This window comes from Lepidochelys kempii, chromosome 27 (assembly GCF_965140285.1).
Source record: "Lepidochelys kempii isolate rLepKem1 chromosome 27, rLepKem1.hap1, whole genome shotgun sequence".
Lineage (NCBI taxonomy): Eukaryota > Metazoa > Chordata > Testudines > Cheloniidae > Lepidochelys > Lepidochelys kempii.
Genome location: NC_136406.1, coordinates 8,386,975 through 8,406,598, shown reverse-complemented (window position 1 = coordinate 8,406,598; position 19,624 = coordinate 8,386,975). Strand labels below are relative to the sequence as shown.

Sequence of the window (19,624 nt, the reverse complement as noted above, 5' to 3'; positions counted from 1 at the left end):
GAAGAGGACAGGACAAGGAGTAATGGTCTCAAGTTTCAGTGGGGGAGGTTTAGGTTGGATATTAGGAAAACCTTCTTCATTAGGAGGGTGGTGAAACACTGGAATGCATTATCTAGGGAGGTGGTAGAATCTCCTTCCTTAGAAGTTTTTAAGGTCAGGCTTGACAAAGCCCTGGCTGGATGATTTAATTGGGGATTGGTCCTGCTTTGAGCAGGGGGTTGACCTCCTGAGGTCCCTTCCAACCTTGATATTCTATGATTCTATGATTCCAGCACAAGGGGGCCCTGACCTCAGGTGGGGGCTGTCCCCACAGTTGCTACTGTAGTAGAAAAAATAAAGATCTAACAAGCTAAAAAATAAACCTTGAACAGTCTTTTTGTCAACCTGCCTTTCAAAGTGAAAGACAGATAACTGGGGCATTGTTACCTTCTAGCTGGTCCATGGTCAGATTCTTTGCTGCTTTGCACTTATTCCTGCCTAGGAGGATGCCAGATAACTCCCTGCCATACAACATTCAAGAAGAAAGAAGGACAATTAAAAGATGCAAACCAACATTCCTCTGCAGATATGCAGCTCCTGTTGATGGAAGAGCAGCTGAGCGCATGGATTCAGGGCAGGATATGATGCAGGAGGCCACATGTGTCTTTCAGCTACACTGGTGCAACCACACTGACTTCAGAGGGATTGCATTCATGGAACAGAGAAGAGTTCATTATCTGATTCTGCTCTCACATCAGTTGTACACAGATGTGAATACCACTAAGATGCTGTAGGGTCACTCTGGAGACTCTGCTAGGGTCTGATTCTGCCCTCTTATGCAATCCCTTTAACTTCCTCAGGGCTGCATAAAGACTTTGGCATTTACGGGCTGAGATCCCCAAAGGACTGAGTTCCCCACAGTTCCCACTGACTTCCACAGGAGATGTGGGTGCTCAGCACCTGGGAAAAACCAAGCCATTCATCTTTAACTCTGCCACTGCTGGGCACCCACCCAGTGAGCCTGCTCCCTCTCCTCCCCTGGAAAGCAGTGGGGAGAAAGCACCAGTAGTGAGGTAGCTGATCTGGGGGGTCCCAGCTTTTGCCAAGTTACAGCATTAGAAAGAATGAAATCCCAGGATCACATGATACCTGTGAGGAAGATGGCTGCCTAGTCCCGGACCTCCGCATGTCAATTCATCTCTAATCATTACTTTCCTAGCAAACTGGCAATAAGTTTCTGTCATAAAAGGTTAAATTAAACCCCTGGATAAACTTCAAGCTGCTGAAGACGGATCCCAATGAATAAATGAGGAGCAGTTAAAGACCTCAGCCTGCATCACCCAAACAGCTGAAGGGGGATTAGAAGGCCATAGCAGAACCTAGCCCAGGATATTGTGACACTGAAAGAATTCCTCACAGGCCGCCTGGATTCAATCTCCAAAGATATCCGAGGGCTCTCTAAAGATGTGTGTGATGCAAAATCCCAAAATGGCTCACTTGGAAAATTAGCTGCCAAAGGCTGCCCTTGAACCAGTGAAATTAAAGAAGAAATGGCCTCCTTCTTAAAGCTTGGACTAGACAAACTGGAAGAAACCCAGGATGACTTAGAAAAGAGAACTTGAAGAAACAAACTTCGCCTGTTGGTCATTGCTGAGGGTCTGGAGAAGGCGGATATTATCAGATTTCTTCAGAAACTGCTCCCTGACCTATTTAAAATCCACCCTCAGCTTCCCCCATTAGACGTTGAAAGGGCTCATTGAATGCCTGGTATTAGATGGTGGGAATCTGACAAGCCCAAGCCCAAGCCCATCGTCTTCAAGCCACTGAAGTTCAATGGTAAACAACCATTAATGAATGCTGCTAGAAAAGCTGAAACCCTTATGTACAAAGGCCACAAAATCTCTTTTCCCTGACTTCTCAGCTGAGCTTAACAAAAAGAGGGCTGCATTCCATAAAGAAAATCCTGAGGGGGACCAACGTCAGATACAGGATCAAGTACCCATTCACCTTCCCCATGGATTCAGCATGCACCGCCAGATTTTGCCAAACCCCTTCTGAAGCTTGGCAGACACTTCAAAGACTGAGATCAGATTTGACCAACAAATAGCAGAATGGGTTTTTTTTTAAACCAATACAAAGCAAACCTCAACAAGTTTAAAAATAAGTTTGTTTTTCTAGGTATCCCTGTAGACATGTTAATAGTCACTTACACAAACTTCCAATTCCTAGCAAATAACCAGGTAGGCTGAACTCTTCAGTTGATCTCCTTTAAGACTGAGCAATAACAAATGAATTTGTGTGGGGGGGTGGAGGGTGAGAAAACCTGGATTTGTGCTGGAAATGGCCCACCTGATGATCACTTTAGATAAGCTATTACCAGCAGGACAGTGGGGTGGGAGGAGGTATTGGTTCATATTCTCTGTGTATATATAAAGTCTGCTGCAGTTTCCACGATATGCATCTGATGAAGTGAGCTGTAGCTCACGAAAGCTCATGCTCTAATAAATTGGTTAGTCTCTAAGGTGCCACAAGTCCTCCTTTTCGTTTTAACACTGTGAACACTAAGCGGGGGGATATAGCACCATCTACTGGCTGAAGTATTATCTGCACTAATCATCACAGCTTGCACTGCTGGACAGAATCTCTTCACTAGCTTTTCCTCTGATGGGTTGTGTTAGGGTAACCACAAGTCCCTTGTGGAACAGTCAGTATTCACGACATGTAAAACAGACTATAACCTAACCTTAAATAGCACTAGTTATTCAATTTGCGCAGGGCATTTGACATACTATGAATATGAAACTTTTTTTATGTTGTATTTTTCGTATTTAGATTTTGTACTAATTTGTATTTGATTTACCAAACCAATTGTAAATTTCTTGTGATGAGTCTGCATATACATATGCATACATAACTATACATCAAAACTTCTGTAGGTAGGAATACATTATACATGTTCTTAGACTACCCAATGGTATTTACAGGGTAAGATTTGACTTAAAATATGCATTTAGAGATGTTTAGGATATTATTAGATAATATAGGGAGGGGAGGAGAGATAGAACTGAAGCCATCAGGATCTGAACTTGCCCATTCTGGCTTGTTTTAAGTCTTACTTTTTTTTGTTTTCTGTTCCAAAGTATATTTGTAAGGCACATGATATTTAACTACAGATCTTTTTGTACCCATCTTAATTCAAAAAAGTATTAACTTTTCAATGTATACAGTCTTGGTTTGATTCTGAAGGAAGAAACATTCTTCCTGAAGATGTTTCAACTCAAAAAAGTTAATTCTAGGAAGTATTTACAATCCAAGTGGAGATAATTCTGAATTTTTCAAAGACATTGCAGACATTCTTTTTAATAAAAAAGACACTCCTGTAATACTGGGAGGCAATTGGAATACTATGCTAGACATGTCTGGACAAATCCAAATACATGAGACCGAGCACTCAAAGCACAATAGAACAACCCTCGTTACCAACGAATGAACTTGATTTAAAAGGTGTTTGGAGACTAAGACACTCCACGAAGCGTGAATATACGTATTTCTCTGCAGTACATTCTTTTTACTCCAGAACTGAATTCTTCTTGTGTCTTCAGAACTGATTCCAGCATGCCTGGAAGCACTATTGATAATTTCAGATCAGGCTCCAATTATACTTACCATAGATGCTGGTTACACCTCATTAAAGTCTTCGCTGGAAGCTGAACACACTGCTACTAAAAGATGCAAAATTTAATTGCACAGTTGATTCTGTCATCTCTCACTTCATACAAGAAAATAAGCACTCGGTTACCTCAGTTACATCTTTTGGGAAGCTCTACAAGCTACTGTAAGAGGTGAGTGCATAAGATAGGCCTCCCAAAAGAAGAGAGAACGACTCAAGTTACTAGACTTTTCAGCCACGGAAATAGATGAGTTGGAGAAAACACACAAGATGGACCCAAATAATGAAAACCTCCTACATTATCAATGCCAAATATAAATATAATGAATGCTTATCCAGCCAAGTTCAATTTACACTCAACAGGGTCAAACAAAGATATTCTGAATGGGAAGATAACGCAGGTAAGCCACTTGCCAGAAGATTTAAGATGGAACTAGCCAACAACAATATTTCTTCCTTATTACAAGAAGACAGGAGGGCCATCCTGGAACCAACAGATGTAAATAATCAATGTACGCAATTCTATCAAGCTTTCTAGAAATCAGACAACCAATCTGACTCTAATCAATTGGATCATTTAATTGAAGACCTGCCTTTTAATACCCTAACTTCAGAACAAGCGTTGTTTACAGACAAAGCTTTCTCAACACAAGAAATTGAACAGGCTACAAAAAACAAACTCCAGCAAGGCTCCCCGGCTTTCTGGCAGATTTCTACAAAACATTCTGTAATCAGCTTTCTTCTATTCTTTCAGAGGTCTTCACTGAAACATTCCAAAAGAGAACCATGTTTCACAACATGAGAACTGCTTTGATTACTTTAATATTAAAGAAGAACAAGGATGGTAGCAACAGTGTCAACTTCTGTCCCATATCTCTATTCAACACAGATTGAAAACTAATTGCAAAAATTTTAGCAGCCGCATCCCATCAATTACACACTCAGATCAGTGTAGTTTCATGAAAGGAAGCCTGGCTGCTGAGAATATGAGAAAAATCGCTCAATTGATCCAGCAAGTTCTGCTGTCAGATGTTCCCTCCATAGCCCTATCTCTAGATGCAGAGAAGGCCGTTGATAGGGTTGAATAGCCTTATGTAATGGATGTCCTAAGAAAACAAAACAAAAATTGGATTTGCATCAATATCCTGAATTGTCTGAGTGTATTATACAACTCTCCCCTCGCTGCACTATCAACTAATAGAATTATTTCTCCCATATTTCAACTAGAAAGAGGGACACAACAAGGCTGTCCCCTCTTGCCTCTCCCTTTTAATCTCTCTCTTGAACCAGTGGCAATGTACACACTGAAGGTGTGACTATAAACAGGAAAGAATACAAAATCAGTTTATATGCAGATGACAGTTTTGTACTATTGAAGAATCCATCCTCATTAATCTCATCGTTATAGAGTATAGCTTACATTTCTGGAGAGCTCTGGTTTTTGCATTAACTGGAATAAATCACAAGCAACGAATGTATCCAAAAGACCAGATCCTTCTCAGACTCAGCATTTTCCATTTCCAATATGCAAGGAAATAACTTACTTAGGTGTTTTGTCCTAATCTTTCCAAAATTGTTTCTATAAATATGGACTACATATAAAAACAACTGTCCAAGGATGTAGAAAGGTGGTGTCTCCTCCCTGTATCCTTACTGGGGAAAATAGAAATAGCCAGAATGAATATCTGCCCAAGATTGATTTTATATCATTAGCCTGTTGCCTTTCAAGGTCTTTCCCTCCCTCACTCTTTGCTCAAATCAATAGGCTAATCATGCAATTTATATGAGATAAAAACCAGCCTCACTTGTCACACAAGACCCTTAAAAATACTGGACAACGGGAGGTCGGGGGTTGCTAGATCTGTGTCTGTATTATCTAGCATTCCAAATGCGTCCTATTTTAAGGTGGTTCCCCTCCAGTTGCTCTGCATACACACCGGCCTGGTTTGAGATAGAAAAAAGCTTAGCTATATCATTTGGTTCCCTCTCTTCTTTTATATCCCTTAAGAGGCTACCCACACCCTTAAGGAAAAGTCCAATCTTTGCATCTACATGGGGCACCCTGCAATGCACTAAGATGATTACAGCATCCGATCTTACTAATTCTCTTCTCGTACCACTACAGGATAACACATGCATCAGGATCAAGGCCAACTCCATGCTTATTGGATATCAGGAAAAACTTTTTCACTAGGAGGGTGGTGAACCACTGGAATGCGTTACCTATGGAGGTGGTGGAATCGCCTTCCTTAGAGGTTTTTAAGACCAGGCTTGACAAAGCCCTGGCTGGGATGATTTAGTTGGGGTTGGTCCTGCTTTGAGCAGGGGGTTGGACTAGGTGACCTCCTGAGGTCCCTTCCAACCCTGATATTCTATGATTCTATGATTAAGACAATTTGGATAGAAAAAGAATTAACAGAAATTAAAGATGTAATACAAGATGATAGACTGGCCTCCTTCAATTCTACATGTAACAAATATCCTCTATTACTGCCTCACACGTCCTTCTTTCAGCAGCTATTTTCAAGGATTCATGCAGGAAGAGGGGACAATTGGTCCATTTCAACTCTTTCACCTCTAGAAGAGGATGATAACAAATATGGAAACAAAAGTCATTTTGTAGGAATTACTTAGATGGCATAATGCTTTACAGTACCCTCTCAATCTCAGTCTCAAAGGAAAATGGGAAAAAGAACATATCCTCCCAGGTTTCCGTTGTGAGAATAAAGGCTATCTGGGTTAATGTGCAAGATACTTCAAGTTCTTTATCCTTGTGATTCTTCCAGAACAAGACATTAAACAGGCGCAACTGGACTCCAGAACATGTGTTTAAGGCAATGCACAGCAAATACTGGATATGCAAACAGCCACGTGCCAACCTTTTGCATATTTTCTAGACCTGTCCAGAAATGCACATGTTCTGGAACACCATATTCAGTACTCTCTCAAAAACTTTGTGTGTGCTCTCTTTCCTTCTCCAAGCCTATGTGTTTGAGGGGTGATGAATGAGTTCGTGTTACCAGTAAGAAGTGGATTGCAGTCACTATTTTAGTGGCCAAAAGAGTTATTTTGAGAATTCCTCCTTCATTTACAGACTGGCTTAGTGACCTCCCTACTACTGCATTGATGGGAAAAGTGACTCTGCCTAATAGAAACACTTGGAAAAGGTATGAGGCTGTGGTCACACATGAAACAATTGCATACGTTTGCAGCTGAGTATATATTAGTTCCTGTTACTCAGAGGTTATGGTATCATTTATCTAATTAGTCACTTTACTAACTGATGCCCTCCATGACCTGTATGGGGTCAGCTTCCCCGCCCCCCCCCGGTTTTGCAAATAATGAAGGTTGAATTTTGTTACTGAGAGGTTATTTCTATCTGGTGCATGTCATTCTATATGTTTCATTTAGTTATGTGTTTATATTTTCTATACAAACAAGAAGAAAAAAAGGAAAGACAGAAACTCAGTTACACACACACAGTATTACAGCCACAGGGGGGCATGGGAGAGTCCAGCAGAGCCAGCTCCTTCAGCTGGAAAAAAGGGTAATTAATGCTGATTACTGCACCAAGCATGCTGGGTGTTTTACTGGCAGGAGTGAAGGCAGGGATCCTGCTCAGAGGACCTGACAATCCATGGTGATGGCAGCCCAGACACCTCCACACTCACCCGCTGGTCTTTTTTGGCAGGGGTTTCAACATCATCTTCTTCGGCAGGGACTTCAGTGTCATATTGGTTTCAGAGACCAGGCCAAAGGTCGTCTGAGGTTTCTCTGGGGTGTAACACAAACAGGTAGAGAGGGTCAGAGGCTCCCTCCCACTTTAAACCTCCTTTGATCCCAGAGCTTGGGACCGGAGACAGCTTTAAGGAGGAGGGTAGCAAGAGGAAGGCCACTATACAGACTCAGGAAGGAACCCCTGAGTGATGTGCTGCTATGCAAGCACTTAGCTGCTTTGTGCCTCCATTTCCCCATCTGTACAATGGGGATAATGGCACTCTCCTCCCTCCCGAGGGGGGTCATGAGGGAAAATATATTAATGCCTGGGAGGCACTCAGATTCTACGGGCAATGGGGCTAGATAAGGGGTAGGGGAACTAAGAGCTAGTTTCCCTGTTCTTTCCTGGCTATCTCACCTCATGGATCGGGGCCGTCAGCTCTGTGACTTGCATCCAGAATCATGACACTCCTCCAAGTTTAAGCAGCCCTGGGCTTGAGGTATTCCGAGCTCTCCAGAGCCTTGACTTACCCCCCATGAGATACCGATCTCACTGGGGCTTCTGCCAAGCAGCTAAACCTGCCATGACACACCTGAAATTGTGGCCTCAGTACTGCCCCACCCTGACTGTCTAGTGTCCTAAGTCCCCATTGTTGTGCAAGAGGTAGTGTAAAAAAGGTTAAACGATGGTTAACAAAGCACAATCGACTTTGGGATGCCCAGGACGTGGCAATTGCCACAAGCTTCATTCAACTCACCGGCTCCCAACCCAGCTCAGCGATGGGCATTAGACCTTGTGATTATGACCTCACCATGCTATGTGCCCAGACAATCCGTAACCCCCAGCAACATTTGTGACCCAGAGAGGCTTTTTGCCTGTTTTACGGCATGCCTGAGAGACAGACAGCAGAAGCCATTCAAGAGACACCAACCTCTACCCACACGTTACCATCTCTAAGTACGTCACCATGGGGAACTGCCAGAGAGCAAAGGAACAGTGACCAGGGTGCTTAGCAGCAGACAGAACCAGAAGGGTACCCAGAAGTCACCTACTACAGGACAGGCCCAACAAAGGAAGTAACAGAATGCCACTAGCCGTCACCTACAGCCCCCAACTAAAACCTCTCCAGCGCATCATCAAGGATCTACAACCTATCCTGAAGGACGATCCCTCACTCTCACAGACCTTGGGAGACAGGCCAGTTCTCGCTTACAGACAGCCCCCCAACCTGAAGCAAATACTCACCAGCAACTACACACCACACAACAGAAACACTAACCCAGGAACCTATCAGTGGAACAAACTGCGTTACCAACTTTATCCGCATATCTATTCAAGGGACACCACCCTAGGATCTAACCACATCAGTCACATCATCAGGGGCTCGTTCACCTGCACATCTACAATGTGATATATGCCATCATGTGCCAGCAATGCCCCTCTGCCATGTACATTGGACAAACCGGACAGTCTCTACTCAAAAGAATAAATGGACACAAATCAGACATCAAGAATTGTAACATTCGAAAACCAGTAGGAGAGCACTTCAATCTCTCTGGACACTCAATAACAGACTTAAAAGTGACCATTCTTCTACAAAAAAACTTGAAAAACAGACTTCAATGAGCAAGTGCAGAACTAGAATTAATTTGCAAACTGGACACCATCAAATTCGGCCTGAATAAAGACTGGGAGTGGCTTGGTCACTACAAAAAATAATTTTCCCTCTGTTGATAGTCACACCTTCTTGTCAACTGTTGTGAATGGGACACATCCATCATGATTGAATTGGCCTTGTTAGCACTACAAAAAGTAATTTCCCCTCTGTTGATATTCACCCCTTCTTGTCTACTGTTGGAAATGGGCCATATCCATCCTAATTGAATTGGCCTCATTAGCACTGACCCCCCCACTCAGTAAGGCAACTCCCATTTTTCATGCGTTGTGTATTTGTACCTGTCTACTGTATTTTCGACTCCATGCATCTGATGAAGTGGGGTTTAGCCCGTGAAAGCTTATGCCCAAATAAATTTGTTAGTTTCGAAGGTAACACAAGGATTCCTCGTTGTTTTTCCTGATACAGACTAACGCGGCTACCCCTCTGAGACTCTTTAATAAAGCTCTTGCTCACCGGGTCCTTGGGTCATTGGCTGGGCAGCACTCACTCCTCGCATGAATTGGCTCAAATTCACCTTCCCATCGGCTGTAAGGGAAAATCTGGCTCAGGCATTCGCCCAGTTTTCTGGCACCGATGCGAACGCTACCACGCAGCACAGGGAGACCTGAAAGACTCACCATCCACCGTCATGAATTTCAGCGCCTCCTGCAGTTCCTCATTGGTTAAGTAGATCCCCATGTGGACCAGGATGGAGTCCAGGTGACTAGGATCAACTCTGTCCCCTTTAAGTAGATAGAAGGATTAGGGGTTTTACTGTTTGCTTTCTTGTAGCTATGACAACCACTCCGAATTCTTACCAGGTGCACTTTCCCCGCTCCCTCCCGGGAAGCCCATAATTTGAAATAGCAGAGTCCCCTTAGACCTTTTGGCATCACCTCTTTGAGATGTAAAAAATCTCAATTAAGGCCACTGGGGCCAAATCCTCCTCTCACAGACACTGTTGCAAATCAGAAGTCTCTCCACTGGGGCCAGATCCCGTCGATCAGTATAGCTCCATCGACTTCAATGGATCTGGCCCAGCAGAGTTAAAATGGTGTAACGCCAGTGTAACTGCACCCCAGCACCCAACCCACGCATCTTGGGCCAAATTCTGCTCTCAGTTACACCAGTGTGGATGTAGACACTGACAGCAGAATTCACACCCATGTGAGTTGATGGTTTGCTACGTTTGAATAATGAAGTGCGATATATTAAGTGAAGGATCCTTTTGGCTTTTGCTGATGGTGCTGAAGGCACTGGTGAAATTCCCCCAGGCAGAGAAGAGAGCCAGCACAAGGGCTAAGTGCCATTTCAGTCCCATGAAAGACCTCCAGCTAGGGCTTATATGGCGCAAGCCCTCTGCTCAGGGGTGAGCTTGACCCTTTGGGTAGATCAGGAAGTGAGGTTCTTGTTCAGGTGTGTTGATCTAAAGTGATTATTGGAGCACCTCACCATCTTTACTGTATTCAGCCTCACAACATTAAAGAGACAGGGCAGTGCTATTCTCTTCATTTTACAGATGGGGAAACTGAGGCAGGATTTTTTTTTTAAAGGGCCAGATTTTTAAAAGGCATTTAGGGGCCTACAGATGCACACCGGGGCTTAGTGGGATTTGCAATTTTTTTTAAAAACTGTTACTAGGCACCTATCTACTTCTTTAGATGACTAACTACCTTTAAAAATCTGGCCCTAAGTGCCTTGTCCAAGACCACACTGGGAGTCTAGGGCAGAGTAGGGAATTGACCCCAGGTCTTCGGAGTTCCAGGCTAGCACCCTGAGCGCTGGGCCATCCTACCTCTCCTGTATGACTATAAAACTGTTAATGCCACTGGGAATCAAAGCCCTGCCAGGCTCGGCTGGTTCTCGTGTTTTAATAAGAACTTTGAAATCGCCAGCACCTCAGTGGGAACTGCCTGCTCATGTTTAGTGGCAGACTCTGCCTCTTCAAAACTGCTGGTGATAACAAATGTTGAGCTCAGTCCTGCAGTCTCTACTCACATGAGTAGCCTCACTGAATTCTGGAGGCCTTACTCTTGCGAGTCGGATTTGCTGGATCATTCCCTTAAACCCCGTAACCCCGGTGCTTGCTGCTTTTTTCCAGGATCCTGTTCCCTGTGTTCTCAATGGGACGGTTTAAGATGTGATATCAACATCTTTTCCACCAAGGGTAAGTCAAGTTCTTTTGGAAATGTATGACTCCAAGCATGCTGGAGCTGCATGAAAGCTGGTGGTCTGGGGATCCTATAAGCCTGACTGACATGAGGCGCTCACCCTCCCATGTAGAGTCAGGGGGCCACCCCCCTGGACTCCATTCATTCGATAGGAATGCGGAGGGTTTTCCTAAGTGCAAGATCATTAAAAACTGGGGCCAGTATTTTCACAAGGGGGGGCCTGCAGTTATGTGCCCAAAGGTCCAGATCCTCAAAGGTAAAGTGTAGGTGTCTAACTCCCATTGATTTCAATGGGAGTTCTGGGCATACGTAGCTTTGAGGAGTTGGGCCTAAGTCCATATGGAGGAACGTAAATCAGCACCATCTTCTCCTGTTCAATTCCAGGGACGTGGGTGAGTGCTGAGCGCTTCTGGAAATTCAGCCACTTCCTTTAGAGGCTCCGACAGGAGCAGGGCTCACTGGAAATCACAGCTCACTTGTGGGTACTGAGCACTCTTGAAAATCTGGGCCCAGCTGCCTACCTTTGGGCAGCCAGTTTTGAAAATCTTGGCCTGACCTTGGAGGGTGGGGTTGTGAAAAGCAAAGTGCTCAGCAATGGCCTGACTTGGTGCCCAGGGAAGCCAATGGGAGCCGAGTCACATTCAACACCGAAGGCTTTTAAAGTGCACTCTAGGTGACTGAGGACAGGTCTACATTTAAAACGCTGTGTCGGCCGCGCCTCGCTGCTGGAGCACTTTAATGAAGACGCTTTAAGTCACTGGGAGAGAGCTCTCCTGTCAGCAGAGTGACTCCACTTCCCCGAGAGGTGGCAGCTCTGTCGGTGGGAGAAGCAGTCTACAAGGGGGTGTGAGGTCAGTATAACTACGTTTAATTTTTCACACCCCTGCGTGATATAGTTATACCGCTAGAGGTCTGTAGTGTAGACCTGGCCTTGGAAGCACCGACAGACAATGGGATTTGTGCTGATATTTCCAAAGGAGCAGAAGGAAGGGAGGTGCCTAAATCCTGCTGAAATTCAGTGGGAGTCGGCCACTTAACGACTTTTGCTTCCTTTGAAATCCCAGCCTGTGGTCCTAAGTCACTTAGGCCAGATCTAAACCGCGACCGCTGTGTGCGTGCAGCGCTGTACGTGAAGACAAGCCCTTTGGCTACAGTGAGGAGAGAAATCCTCTCAGAGGGAACGAGAAGAAGGGTGGGATAGACGGCAGCCAGCAGAGTGGGGAGCATGGGCTGGATTCAGTGTGAACAACAGTAACTCCACTGAAGTCAGTGGGGTCGCACCCACTCTCACTAGATCAGAAGATGGGTCTGTAACTCTGGCCATGAGATCAAAGCCTCTGAAGTATTCAAAGGCCAGTTCTGGAAAGAAGCTCCCCAAGGAGAACAGACAGGCCTGAACAAGCAGCTGCAGGAGAAGCCGCGTCCTCAGAAAAAAAAAAAACATGGAGAGCGACTATACGCTGCTCTCTGACAGTCCAGGTAAGGCCACATCAGCAACGGATGCGAAGAGCACGTCTGTTCTTGCTTACTTTCGGCCTGGGAGGGTCTCCGCATACCCATCATGCTCTTCATAAATGCACTCAGGCTGACTGTCCCGTCTCCTGCGAAGGAAAGCACCACTCAGAGACAAGGGCCAGACACGGCCATGCGCAGGGAAGCAGCTGAGCGAATGGGGGCTTGGATTCTGGGCTCTGTTCCTCCTGCTTTACAGCACAAGAGCAGCTTCCAGCTCCTTGGCAATCCCTGCAGGCAGAGGGAATTGCCACATGGGGTAATGACTCTATGCCACCCCACATAGCCCCCTAGATAGAGGGCATAGTGTGGAATAGCTGGAGGGGAACTGTTGTGGCTAGGGAATCTGAGAGCTTCAGTTGTTCCCCGCTGCCCCCTTGAAGCCATCAGAGCTGGGTGTAAGTGAGAGCAGCCTTTGGGTCTAAGGGGGAAGGTTGGCTGAGGTGCGGGGGGGATGGGGTTCGCACCTTTGGCATGCTGAGACAGTAGCAGGAGGGAGCAGACTCTAACCACCACCACATTGGCAGCAGGAGGCCTTGCCCCACACAACAGGCTCTGACAACACAAACGGGCCAGAGTGGGAGTGGACGTGCTCACTGTCAACGGGGCTGTGCTTCAGCACCTCCTGCAGCTCCTCCTGGGTTAAATGGATCCCCATGCCGGCCAGGACGGCGTCCAGGTGCCCCACATCCACTTTGTCCTCTGGGAACGGAGAGGAGAAGATTGGACTCTGCATAGGCTCATTAGTCCTACATTAAAGAATCATCCTGAAGAACGAAACCAGGCTTTCTTCCCTTACATGCAGCCAGGCTGGGGAGTGACACTTGGTAATATAAGGATAACATTAATAATAAAAACAATAACCCTTTGTTTTTTTCTCTATCTTACACACAGAAGAGTGAAATGAAACTTGTACCCATTCTGGACAGAAGGGAAGTATCATCATTTATACAAGAGGGGAAACCGAGGCACAGCAATTACATTTTTATTCAAGGTCAGATATAATTAGGTGATTTGCCCACGCGTTTGCAGCACAGGAAGAAAAAGACCCCAGGTGTCTTGGCCTCTAGACCTATTCATATGTGCAAAACAGTCCTTCCCCTCTCTGCACGACCTGCTAAGGAATACCGAAACCTTAAAAATATTATTGTCGTGCCTAGGAACCCAGTCACGAAAGAGGACCCCATGTTGCTAAGCACTGTAGATACACAGGAAAGAAAAGGTCACTGCTTTAAAGAGCTTACATTCTATGGCCTAGTAGCATAATTCCCGCAAAGTATAAGAGACTTACAGCAGCGATGAATTTAGCCCTAGGTGTTGGTTATTTATTATGTTTGAAAACTTTGGTAAGTATCTTAGACACAAACCCCTTATCCTCTTTGATAAAAGAGGTGAAAACGGGTTGGGCTCGCATTTAGACTCATTTGATTTGTCCCCTATTGGGATGGACTCACCATGTAATTTGAATGCCCGAGATCCATCTACGAAAACAGGTCTTATATTCTGAATTAAGCTAAAGCAACTGTAAGCGTGGAGGGCAGATGAAATGCTTCAAAGACACCCTGAAACAAAACCTGCCCCAAGCGAACATTTTTGACTCAACCTTTGAGCAACAGGCAATGGATCGTTTTGCAAATGCATCTTTGCAAATACCCAGGAAACATGAAATACATTATTCAGCTAGAAGGGGAAAGAACCCGCTTCTAATAAGTTTTTCACAATACTTAACTGAGGGCTTGTCTATACAGACGGTTAGTGCACAGTAAGCTGGTATGTAAATCTACAGCTTTCTAGCCTGCCATGCACTAATTGGCGGAGTGGACCCTGTTACCATTCACTAAAAGCTCTGTAGCTGCACTTTGATCTACTCCCATTTCAAGAGGGAGGTAGGAAATGTCTGAATTAAGGTCCACGACATAACCTTAACTCTGCCCCCTTGTGTGGATTCATTAGGAGACCATCTTTAATTACATGGTCACATAGTATTTTCTCCTGCCTCATTCAGTGTACTCTCCTTTTCCAAACATAAGTGTTATTATGTTCTCACTCACCTTCCCCTGGGGGCAATTTCTGGACAGCCCTCACCTCCTTCATAAATTCACCCAAATTCACCTTCCCGTCCGCTGCAAGGTAAAGCACAGCTCAAAGTCAATGGAAATGACAAACAGACACTAAAGAAAAGAGGCAGAAGGGAATGGACATCATTGCTAAGTTCTGGTCAGACAAGAGACTTTATTCCTTGTAAAAGAAAACTGGAGGAATCCTTGAGAGGAGGAGGCATGGAGTTAGAATCAGAAAAGGGAGGGTATGAAGGATGGAGGATAGGTTCAACAATGGCTATTAGCCAAGATGGTCGGGGTGCAACCCAGCTCTGGGTGTCCCTAGTCTCTGATTGCCAGAGGCTGGGAGAGGATGACTGGGGATGGATCACTTGATGATTGCCTGTTCTGTTCACTCCCTCTGAAGAATCTGGCACTGGCCACTGTCAGAAGACAGGATACTGGGCTAGATGCACCATTGGTCTGACCCCATCTGGCCATTCTTATGAAATTCAAGTGGCCATATCCTGAGCCCACTTGCACTGGTGTGAATACAGATGAACCCCGTTGGACCCGATTCTTATTTACACAATGATCACTTTACACTGTTCTAGATGTGGTGCAAAAATATAAATGTGTCCTACCTTAAGGCCACTTTACATTGCCAGGATAAGGTAAAGTGGCCTTAGTGTAAATGAGAACCAGTCAATCAATCCATTGGTGATGGTGGCATTACCTAGATTTACACCAGTGTAAGTGGGAGCAGAATCTGGGCCTTGGATCAACTGTCCCTTGTCCCTGTTGTGTACACATCACGTTACTTCTTTTTACATGCACAAATCACGCATGCAGCAGGGTTTCCAATGCTCTCCATCCATTTGTGCTGATTTCACGCCCCCTGCTGGAGAACACAGAGGAAGATTTGCAATACAAACCATCAACAGTCACGTGTTTCAATGCTTCTTGGAGCTCCTCATTGGTTAAATGGGCTCCCATTCTGTCCAGGATGGAGTCCAGGTTCTGGAGATCAACCTTATCCCCTGGGATACATGGGAAAGAGGTCTAATTTAGTCAATGGGGAGCTTTGCCTGAGTAAGGAAAGAGTAATAACATATAGTGGGTCGACAGAGAAAGAGAGAGAGTGTAAGGAAGATACAGATGAGAGCTGTCAGAGGCCATGTCTACACTGCCATTTAAAGTCAGGCTCAAGCCTAACCCCCCTTCTGTCTACACACAAATGGTGCTAACCCAGGGCTTGGACCCAGCAGCCCATCGTGGTGGATGGTCAGAGCCTGAGCCAAGCTGGGATCCAGGGTTCAAGCACTATAGCTTTGCAGTATAGATGCAGCCCCACTGGATGTGTGCTCTGGGAATTTGCCAAAAATATCCCACAATCCCCCAGGCAGACTTACTTTGTTCTCAGGACAGTTAAGTTTACCCACCCTGCACCATGAACAAAGGGCTAAAGCAGCCATGTTTTTGGAGAGTGCTAGGAAGTCTGGGATATGGGTGGGTTGGACTCAGGCCCACATAATGCAGTGTAGACGCTGGAACCCAGGGTTCAACAGTTCCTAACCTGGAGACTCCTAGGCTAACAAAGCCAGGAGCTGCTAACGTGTGTTCTACTAACCCGGGGCATACAATGCAGTGCAGACAGACCCTGGGAACACAGGAGAGAAAGGCACAGTGGCAGAGAGTTCCCCGAGGAAAGAGCTGCAGGAGGCCTGAAGGAGAGCAGTAACGGGGAGCTGTTGGTGATGCGTTCTGAGGAAACCTGTTGGGAGGGCTGGCGAGAGCTGGGGATCCCCGGCAAAGTGCAGGAAGGCTCATGCAGAGGCCCTGAAGAATGAGGGGAAGAACCAGCTTGGTCAGGCCATACTGGGCCCAGGAGGGATTGACTCTGGAGAAAGATCCCCAGGAGCAGGGATTAGACTCACAGGGCAGGCGGCCAGGGAGTGGAACATTGCAGGGAGGCCTCTAGGGGGAGACCTGACTTTGGGCTACTGGAGAAGACTCGTGGGAGAGAGGGGGTGTTGGGATTCTCAGGTGGATGGCCTGGAGAGTGGGGGCCTGGAAGAGGCCAAAGGAACTGAGACCGACTGGCTAATAACCGTCAGGTGAGGGACCAGAGAATGGGATTGAAGAGCTGCTGTGTTCCTTTGTTTTACTTCAGGGTTTTCAGAATAACTGATTTTACAATGATAAGGGATCTGCATGTGCTGCTGAGGTCAGACGCAGGAGGGCACCCGCACCAGGCTTTCCCCAGAACAGAGCACACCAGGGATGGATGTGGGGAAAGAGCAGTTGTTCTCACTTACTTTCAGCCTGGGACGGTCTCCGTGTACTCATCACGCTCTTCATAAACGCACGCAGGCCGACTTTGCCGTCTCCTGCAAGGGAAAGCACCACTCAGAGACAAGGGCCGGACATGGCCATGGGCAGGGAAGCAGCTGTGCAAGCTGGGCCTCAGATTCTGGGCTTTGTTCCTCCTGCTTTACACCGCTTCAGTGTGACAAAGGCAGCCTCCAGCCATCAGGGAACCCTTGTCCACAGAGGAAATGGCCACGTGGGGCAATGGCTTTATGTCACTGCCTCACTGCAGCCTCCTGTACAGAGGGCTTATACAGTGGAGGGAAAGGGTCATGACCAGGGACCCTCAATGCTGTGGTTGTTCCCAGCTGCCCCCTTGAGGCCATAAAAGCTGGGTGTAAGTGAGAGCAGCCTGAGGGTCTAAGGAGGAAGATGGCCGAGGTGAGGCATGGGTGGGGTTAACTCCTTTGACAAGCTGATGGAGCAGCCTCCCCCACCACCTCTGCCCACCACCACATTGGCAGCAGGAGGCCTCGACCCACACAACAGGGCTCTGACAACACAAATGGAGCCAGAGTGGGGACATGCTCACTGTCAACTGGGCTGTGCTTCAGCACCTCCTGCAGCTCCTCCTGGGTTAAATGGATCCCCATGTTGGCCAGCACAGAGTCCAGGTTTCCCACATCCACTTTGTCCTCTGGCGATGGAGACCGCACTTGGTCTTTAAAGAAACATTTCGAACAACTGAACTAGGCATTATTCTGCTATGTGCAGCTAGGATGGGGATGGAGAGTCGACAATATAACAACAATAATAAAAAAAACATTCCTTCCATCTGACTATCTAAAACCACTTCACACAGATTAGTGAAATACATCTTACACTTGCCCTGGGAAACAGGGAAGAATTATCTCCATTTTACAGGAGGGGAAACCGAGGCACAGACAGACTAAATGATTAGTTCCTGACACAAAGAGTTTTGCTCAAGTGTTTGCAGCAGCGATTGGAAGAGAACCCAAGTTCCTTGGCCTCATGACCTATCCATATGGGCAAAACAATTCTTTCACTCTGTACACGACTTGCTAAATGACACTGAAACCTATCTCACTATTATGAGATAGTGGTGTAATGCCCCAGAAGCCAAGGGGAGTAATAGCAGGGCTGAATTTAGCCCTACACATCCCTTATTTACTATGTTAGAAAAATTCTGCAACGTATTTAATCACAAACCTCTTATCGTCTTTGACATCCTTTACGATGGCATTTAAAGCATCCTGGATATCAGCAAATACCCAGAATGTATTGTAAGTTATGCAGCTTGTGCACCTAATAAAGCAAGAACTCCTAACATCATTAAGAAAATGCATGAAGTGGAAAGAATCCAATCCATTAAGAATCTTGCCCTTCTAATTAATTTTTCATGATAGTTAACTGAATCCTTTGTTTCAAGCCAAAATAGCGTAGATAAGTAGTTGTCCGTTAGAGCAGTTTCTCTTAGCTTTGTATCCTTGAGAGCTTAGTCACGCATTGCCAGTATTAGTATTATGTATGAAAACCTCTGGTAAAAGAACGCCAATAGGGCCCCAATCCCACAATCACTAATGGATGGTACCCGTGGGACTTCAATGAGACTTAATGTGAGAAGTCCAGTCTATGCCCATTTGCAGGATCAAGGCCTAAGGTTACGAAGTCATGTACTCAAGAGTTAAAACGGCCATAATTAAGGTAGCTGATGTAACCTTAATTCTGCCCCCTTGTGTGGCTTCATTAGGAAATGTCTTTAATCACACAATCACATAACACTTTTTTCCCCAAAGGGCTCCTGCATCATTAAGACTACGTTCATCTACCACCCATCTCTATTATTAGACTCTCACTCACCTCCTTCCAGGGACAATTTCTGGACATTTTTCACCTCCTTCATACATTTACCCATATTCACCTTTCCGTCAGCTGTAAGGTAAAGCACAGCTCAGGGTCAAAGGAAATGACAAACACACACAGAAGGACAAAGAGGCAGAGCAGCACTGAGTTCACTGCTATAGTTCAGGTAAGGTAGCACTGGAAGACACACTTTCACGTAAGTTGCTTTGAACTATCTTCATTTGAAACAGAAACTGGATGGAATCCTGGCAAAGGGTCACAGTGCTGGGACTGGGAATGGGTGGACACGACATTCAAAGGGCAAGATCCTGCTCCTGTATCCAGTGACGTAAATCCAGATTAACTCCATTGGAGCAGAGTCTCATTTACGCAATGGTCATTTCACATTACTTTAGTCAGTGCACACATATCATTCAATCTGACTTTAAGGCCCCTTCACACTGCGAGCGTGGGGGAAATTGGCCTTTGTGTAAATGGCCATCAGTCAATCAGTTCACTGACATCAGTGAGGTTACGCCAGATTTACACCGGCGTAAGTGGGAGAAGAAGCTGAGGCTAGGACTGATTGTCCCTTGTCTGTATTGTGCACACATCTCACCACTGTCTTCTGACAAGCACACAGCACGAACACACAGCAGGATTTCCAAGGTTCCCCATCAATTCTGCTGACTTCAAGCCCGACCA

The 19,624-nt window shown here is 45.7% G+C and overlaps 1 protein-coding gene across 1 annotated transcript in view; it reads right to left on the bottom strand.

Moving 5' to 3' along the window:
* The window catches only part of EFCAB3 (EF-hand calcium binding domain 3), a 30,238-nt gene extending 13,143 nt beyond the window's left edge, over positions 1–17,095 (bottom strand). Inside the window, exons 1-8 of the mRNA XM_073325510.2 lie at positions 17,065–17,095; positions 15,682–15,786; positions 14,759–14,830; positions 13,305–13,409; positions 12,725–12,796; positions 9,663–9,767; positions 7,321–7,423; positions 427–500 (exon numbers count right to left, since the gene is read on the bottom strand). Coding sequence (XP_073181611.2) covers positions 427–500; positions 7,321–7,423; positions 9,663–9,767; positions 12,725–12,796; positions 13,305–13,409; positions 14,759–14,830; positions 15,682–15,786; positions 17,065–17,095 — 667 coding nt within the window. The remainder of the gene's footprint in view (positions 1–426; positions 501–7,320; positions 7,424–9,662; positions 9,768–12,724; positions 12,797–13,304; positions 13,410–14,758; positions 14,831–15,681; positions 15,787–17,064) is intronic.
* Between the last annotated feature and the right edge of the window lie 2,529 nt (positions 17,096–19,624).